The 7,548-nt window shown below is 50.3% G+C and overlaps 1 protein-coding gene across 1 annotated transcript in view; it reads right to left on the reverse strand.

Moving 5' to 3' along the window:
• Positions 1–420: 420 nt before the first annotated feature.
• The window catches only part of LOC106816916 (mucin-21-like), a 13,966-nt gene continuing 6,838 nt past the window's right edge, over positions 421–7,548 (reverse strand). The window contains exon 3 of the mRNA XM_014821559.1: positions 421–1,143. Within this exon, the coding sequence (XP_014677045.1) occupies positions 421–1,143 (723 nt within the window). The remainder of the gene's footprint in view (positions 1,144–7,548) is intronic.

Genomic DNA, 7,548 nt, shown 5'->3' on the forward strand with positions numbered 1-7,548 from the left:
CTTCTGTAGTTACAACTTTAGCAGAGGGAGAGGGAGATTCTTTTCTATCTGTAGTTACAACTTTAGCAGAGGGAGAGGGAGATTCTCTTCTATCTGCAGTGCTAGGAGATGATTTTATGCCATCTGTAGCAGTTTCAACATCATTAGATGGAGAAGCAGACTTTCTTCCCTCAGTAGTTTCAACTTTAGCAGAGGGAGAGGGAGATTCTTTTCTATCTGTAGTTTCAACTTTAGCAGAGGGAGAGGGAGATTCTCTTCTATCTGCAGTGCTGGGAGATGATTTCATTACATCTGTAGCAGTTTCAACTTCATTAGATGGAGAAGGAGATTTCGTTCTCGCTGTAGTTCCAACTTCAATAGATTGAATAGCAGATGTCCCGCCCTCTATATCTCTAGCATCCGCGCTGTGGGTGGCGCCCTCTATAGCCTGAGCATCCACGCTGTAGGTAGCAGAGTGGTGCCCTCTATATCTCTAGCATCCACGCTGTGAGTGGCAGAAGTGGCGCCCTCTATATCTCTAGCATCCACGCTGTGAGTGGCAGAAGTGGCGCCCTCTATATCTCTAGCATCCACGCTGTAGGTAGCAGATGTGGTGCCCTCTATATTTTTAGCATCCACGCTGTAGGTAACAGAAGTGGCGCCCTCTATATCTCTAGCGTCCACGCTGTGAGTGGCAGAAGTGGCGCCCTCTATATCTCTAGCATCCACGCTGAAGATAGCAGATGTGGCGCCCTTTATATCTCTAGCATCCACGCTGTAAGTGGCAGGAGTGGCGCCCTCTATATCTCTAGCATCTACGCTGTAGGTAGCAGATGTGGCGCCTTCTATATCTCTAGCATTCACGCTGTAAGTGGCAGAAGTGGCGCCCTCTATATCTCTAGCATCTACGCTGTAGGTAGCAGAAGTGGCACCCTCTATATCTCTAGCATCCACGCTGTGAGTGGCAGAAGTGGCGCCCTCAATCGCTTCAGCACCCGCGCTGTGGGTGGCGCTCTCTATAGCTCCACCATCCGCCGCCTGAGAGACAGACGCTGTCCGCGCGCTCTCCACCCGACGCCTCGCTGCCTCGCCGGTCAGCAGGGAGTCAATGTCGATGCGATGCTGTTTCGCATTGCTAAGGTAGTGCTCGGGCGTGCGGCCGTTCTGTGAAGTTAAACAACAAACGACGCCATGTTTTATCCGCTCGCGTACGTTTATACGCGTATACTCGCGAGTGACAGTAGCTCGGGATTCTTTTCACGTTGATTATTAAAGTGAATAATAACGATGAGGCTGACGTTGCCCGAGGCAACTCATTGACTCACTCATTCTGACTCATCCTCGGGCGGCAATTATGTAATTGCACCAGGGTCGATTCAATGCAGTGCACCCGTGGATATGATTTGAGTTATCATGGAAAGAGCTCGTGCATCTGTATACTAATAAATCTATCTCTCTCTTTCTCTCTCTCTCTCTCTCTCTCTCTCTCTCTCTCTCTTTCTATCATCCATCTAATCTATATTATCTACTGTTTCTCTCTTTCTCCTCTGTCACTATTATCTATCTATCTATTCTGTCTTTTGAAATGTTTGTCAAAATATTGGATTCTACGTCGCTCTAGAGCGACTTTGGGATACTCATATTACTTCTACAAGTGAAATTTTCCTGCAGCGCTTGATATACTACGGAATATTCAAGATATCGCATTTATATAGGCAAAATCTGTGTATGAGAGGCGGCGGTCGTTGTGTGCTGTGCACTCGCGAGTGCGCTACTGTGTGTGTGTGTGTGTGTGTGTGTGTGGTCTGTGTGTGTGTGGTGGCGTACGCGCGCCGCCCTCAGGTGTCTGTGCGTGCGTGCTGTGTTGTGTGTGCTGGGCGTGCGTCGCGGGTGTCTGTGCGTGTGTGTGTGCCGATGCGTGCTGTGTGCGTCGCGTGCGACGTGTCGACGTGAAGTATGCATGAACTTACCAGGTCTATGAGTCGTGCTCGTCAAGCGCTGCCGTCAGCAGATCTTGTAGAGTGACCGCCATCCCGGATAAGCGCCGCGGTACGTGCAGCGGTGTCAGGCCCATTCTGCAGAAGCGTCATTGCTGGTGATACTATCCGCTCTCTCTCACCTTCTCTCTTGCTCTCTCTCTCGCCTTCTCTCCTCTCTCTCTCCTTCTCTGCTCCCCTCTCTCTCTCTCTCCTCCCTCTCTCTCCTCCCTCTCCTCTCTCTCTCTCTCGCGCTCTGCCTCGTCGCGCTTCTCTTTCTTTCTCCGCGTCTCTCTTCCTCTCTTCCTCTGATCCTCTCGTCTCTCTCTCTCCTCTCTCTCCGTCTCCTTGCTCTCCGCTTCCTCTCTCTCTCTCTCTTCTTTGCTCTTCTCTCTCTCGCTCTCTCTCTCTTGCTCCCCCCCCCTCTCTCTCTCTCTCTCTCTCCCACTCTGCTCTCTCCTCTTCTCTCTCGTCTCTCGCGCGCTTTCTCTCTCTCTCTCTCTCTCTTCTCGCTCTCTCGTTCGTCTTCTTCGCGCCTGGCCTCTGTCTCTCTCTCTTCTCGCTCTCTTCCGCGTCTCTCGCCGCAGGCGCATCTCTCTCTCTTCTCTCTCTTCGCTCTCTCTCTCTCTTCCTTCCTCTCTCTCGTCTTCCTCTCTCCTCTCTCTCTCTCTCTCCCTCTCGCGGCGGCTCTTCTCTATCTCGTCCTCCGTGCGGCCTCTCTCTCTCTCTCTCTCTCTCGTCGCATCTCATAATCCTATCTATCTCGTCAGCTCTCATCTCTCTTCCCCTCCATCTTTCTAATTCTGTCTATCGCTCTCTCTCCTTCTATCTCTCCCGTCTATCTATTATCTCTCTCGCAATCTCTCTCTCCCTCTCTCGCTTCCTCTCTCCTTCGCGCTCAATCTCTCTTCGCTTTCTCTCTTCTCTCTCTCTCTCTTCGTCGTCTCTCTCTCTCTCTCCCGGCGCGCGCGCGCGCTTCGCTCTCTTCTCTCCTCTCCCTCTCTTCTCATCCCCTCTCGCCGCGCTCATCTCTCGTCGCGTGACTCTCTCTCTCTCTCTCTCTCTTCTCTCCTCTCCTATTTCGCTCTCTCTCTCCGCCAGCGTCGCTCCTCGTCTCTCTCTCTCTCGATCTTTCTTCTCTCTCGCTCTCTCTGCTCTCTCTCTCTCTCTCTCTCGCTCCATCTCCTCTCTCTCTCTCTCTTCAGCCTAGCATCCTTTACCAGTCTTCATTCACCGCGACCCACCACTCCTCACAATCACGCAACTTTATCAGACACCTATGCCAAAAACGAATATTATAGTAAACACGCTATCAAAGAACCAACCCCCGCCAAAACAGATGTTAAGCGTACCATCTAGCAAACCCACCCCTACCGAACCCAGATATTACGCACATTCCTATTCAAAACCAACGCCACCTGCCGAAACAGATATTACGTACCACACCGGCTATCAAAACCAACGCCCCTGCCAAACAGATACTATGTAACACCCCGCTATCAAAACCAACCCCTTGCCAAAACAGATGTTTATACGTTAACCACTATCCAAACCACCCCCTACGAAACAGATATTCCCCAACACCACTATCAAAAACAACCCCCTGCCGAAACAGATATTCGTACACCTGCTAATCAAAAACCCACCCCTAGCAAAACAGATATTATCAGCGGGCCCGCTATCAAAAAACCACCCCCTGCCGCAACAGATATTACGTAACACCACATCAAAAACCCACCCCTGCCAGAAACAGATATACGTGAGACACCGGCTATGCTGTAAGAACCCACCGCCCTGCCAGGACAGGATATTATAGCGGGGCCGCGTATGCATAAACCCAACTCGCCCTGCCGAAACAGAATAATTTAGGTAAGACCGCATCGTAAAGAAGCCCACCCCGTGCCGAAACCAAATAGTGATACGGCCGCTATCGAAAACGGCCACCGCCCTGCCGAAACAGATAGTACGTAAAGCGACCGACTCATGCAAAAACCCACCCCCTGCCGAACGACAGATATTACGTACTCACGCTAAAGTTCAAAAACGCCACCCCCGTGCCAAAGACGATAGTATAGGGCCGCTATCGAAAGACCGCACACCCCCTGCCGAACAGAGTATTATCTAACACCACTATCAAAACTCACTGGCGCCCTGTCCGAAGACACGGATGTTGATACGTTCCGCGTATCATACAGAAACGCCACCCTGCTGCCAAATCACAGATATTACGTAAACAAATGCACGACCCCCAGAGCCACCAATGCTGAGGCCGCTAATCAAGAAAGACCCACCCCGCTTTGTACCGTAAACCACCATGAGGACCCAGATTGTAGATATCGTGCCGCTATCAAAACCTACCCCGCTGCCAAAACAGGATGTTGTATACGTCCGCAGTGGCGATAAACCACCCCCTGGCCGGACAGAGTATTCTAACACCGCTATCAAAAGACCCACCCCGTGCCGAAAGGACAGGATGTGTATGATCGTGCCGGCCTGATCACCAAGACCCACCCCTGCCGAGAAACGGAGATATTACATAAGCGACCCGCTATCAAAAGACCCACCCGCGCGTAACCGAGAAACAGATGTATACGTACCGCTATCGAAAGACCGACCCGCCTACCGGCCGAAACAGGCATGAGTTATGGTAACATGCTATCAAAAAACGGGCCACCCCGGTGCGCAGAAACGAGATTGTTATAACGTGCCGTGATCGAAAAACCCACGTCGCCCGTGCCGAAAACCGATATTTACGTATCACCGACTGTATCGAAAGGAACTCACCCCCTGCCGAAAGCAGCATGCTTATACGTACCGCGATGATCGAGGAAACCGCCCCTCTGGCAACGATATTCAGCGTAACACCTGGCGATCGAAGAAACCGCACCGCCGTACGCGGAAAACAGATGTTTTACGTTAGCCGCTATCAAAACCGACCCCCTACCGAAGAGCGAGAATGATTTGTAGAACACTGCTGATGCAACCCGCCACGCCGCGTAGCCAAATCTAGATGTTATACGGTGCGCATCAAGACCACCACGCCGCTGCCGAAGACAGATATTACGTAACACCGACTGATCAAAAAACCGCGACCCTCCTGGCCGAAACAGGTTGGTGTTACGTGCCGCTAGTCAAAACACCCACGCTCCTGCCGAGAATAGTATGTTTACGTAACACCCGTATAAAAAACGCCGACTCCCGTCCCAAAACCAGATGGTTATACGTCCGCTAGCGTGCAATAAACCGAACCGCCTGCCCAAGAGACAGATGGGTTATACGTGCCGCTATCGAAAGACCAACCCCCTTGCTCTGCGAAAATGAGATGATATATTCGTGCCGCTATCAGAGAAACCGCACGCCGCCCTGCGAACAGATATTTGACGTACTACCGCTATCAAACGCAAGAACCCCGTCTAATCGGTAAAAGAAAAAAAAGGAATCGCCTTACGCGTTCGGTGCGTAGATGCAACGTTCGTGGGAAGTTCTCCGCCAGGTAGCGCACGCCTGGCGTGCTTCCGACTGCTGGTACGCTGCTGTGCGTCAGACACTGCCCGCGATCGTTTGTGAGCGACGCCAACGTCTGTATCTGTCGAGCAGCCGCTTGGTGGCGTTGACGGTCGAGAGGAACAGATGGCGACCTGCCAGTGCTCCCAGGGTCTCCGTAGCAAGGTCATTAGCAGTAGTAAGATTTGTATAATGGCTTCTTATTTATATAATTATAAATTCAGAGTATGAGTATATATATATATTAGTATTGATAAGTGTTCTGAACAATCACCTCACGGAGACTGAATAGTATATAATGGGCCATATTAACCTGTAAGTTAAATTGTTAATAAGATAGTTAAAGTGATGCGTATAATAAATTAGATTATCATGTTAATATTTATATTTAATCCGGTAATAATTTTGGTATACTTTTGGATGAAGTAACGTAATAATGTGGTTAAGCGTTTATGAACGTAGTTTTATGCTACGGTTAACTTAACATGTTACGTAGCTATCTGTTAACGAATCTTACAATAACTACAGCCATGATGATTGACAGTGTTCAGTTTTTGAATGAACCTGACGCCCGACTACAGCAAGTCGAAACTAGTCGTGTCATTGCTAATCACTTAGCATTCTCATACCTTAACTTTGGTACAATGGCGATTCAGATGAACCGACATAATAGTGAGATCCACATGGGCAAGAACAGTGGAGCAGCGCGCTCTGGCGTAGAGCCGTCCTGGCTCCCTCGTTGCACACTTGGCCATGATAGTTAATATAGCGTCTAGAGTTAAGAAATACGTAAAAAGATTTTAATCATCAGGCGGTTGAGAGGGCTTGCTCAGACAATATATGGTCGTTAATAGCTGTCAGCGATTGATTTAGAGAATAAACACCCTCTTTCCGCGCAGGCCGCTGTGGTTGAAATTTCCGTTCTGCTCGCCACACACACACACAGCCACAGCACACATCACACCCCAGGCACACAGTTCACCACACACACACACACACCACACCACGTGCGGCCGCGCGCACAGTTCAAGGCCGCGATCAGCCACATACACACACACCCCAAACACACAGACACACACACACACACACACACACACACACACACACACACCTACACACACACACACACGACACAGCATTTCACACGCACTCCACTTGCACTTGATTTCGCTGATTAGTCACCTGTGTTTGCTCTCACAAACTGCCGCTGCGCTTCGCATGTTACTGCTGTTCGCGTATGACGTCGATAAACCCAGCCCGCGTTGCCGCATCACCGCATCGGATTTACAACTCTACATCTCTTCCCTCTCGCCCTCTTTCTGTCTCGCGTCATTCTTTCTCTCTCTCTCTCATCTCATATCTCCTCGTCTCCTTCTTCGTCTTTCTCTCTCTGGCTTTCTCTCCTCTCTTTCTTTTTATGTCTCTCTCTCTCCTCTCTCTCTTCTTCTTCTTATACTGTCCTCTCTCTCTCTCGACTGCCTTCTTTTTCGGCTCTGCTCTGTCTCTCCTCCTCTCTCTCTTCACCCCCCCGTTCTCTCTCCGCTCTCACTCTCCTCTCTCTCGTCTCTCTTCTCTCTCTCTCTCCGATCTCTCTTTCCTCTCATCCTCTCTCTGTCTCTCTCTCGTCTCCTCTCTCTCTCTGTCTCTCTCATCTCGATCTTTCTCCCAGCTTTCCTCCTCTCTCTATTTCTTTCTATGCTCTCCTCTCTCTTCTCCTCTCTCTCTTCTCTCGTATATATGTCCTCTCTCTCTCTCACTCTGCCTTTTTCGGCGTCTCGTTCCTCGTCTCTCTCTCTCTTCAACCCCCCTCGTTGTTACTCCCCTGCTCACCCACCCCTTCTCTCTCCCCCTTCCACTCTCCTCCTCTCTCTCTCTCTCTCTCTCTCTCATCTCTCTCTCCCTCTCTTCTTCGTCTCTCCTGTCTCGTCTCTCTCCCTCTCTCTCCTCTGTCTCTCCTCTCTTTCTCTCTCTCTCTCTTCTCTCTGTCTCTCTCTTTTGTTCTGCTGTCTCTCTTCGCTCTCTTCTTTCTCCTTCTCTCGTCTCTCTCTTCTCTCTCTCTCTCCTCTTCGCTCTCTTCCCTGTCTCTCTC

This window comes from Priapulus caudatus, unplaced genomic scaffold, assembly GCF_000485595.1.
Source record: "Priapulus caudatus unplaced genomic scaffold, Priapulus_caudatus-5.0.1 Scaffold1531, whole genome shotgun sequence".
Classification (NCBI taxonomy): domain Eukaryota; kingdom Metazoa; phylum Priapulida; class Priapulimorpha; order Priapulimorphida; family Priapulidae; genus Priapulus; species Priapulus caudatus.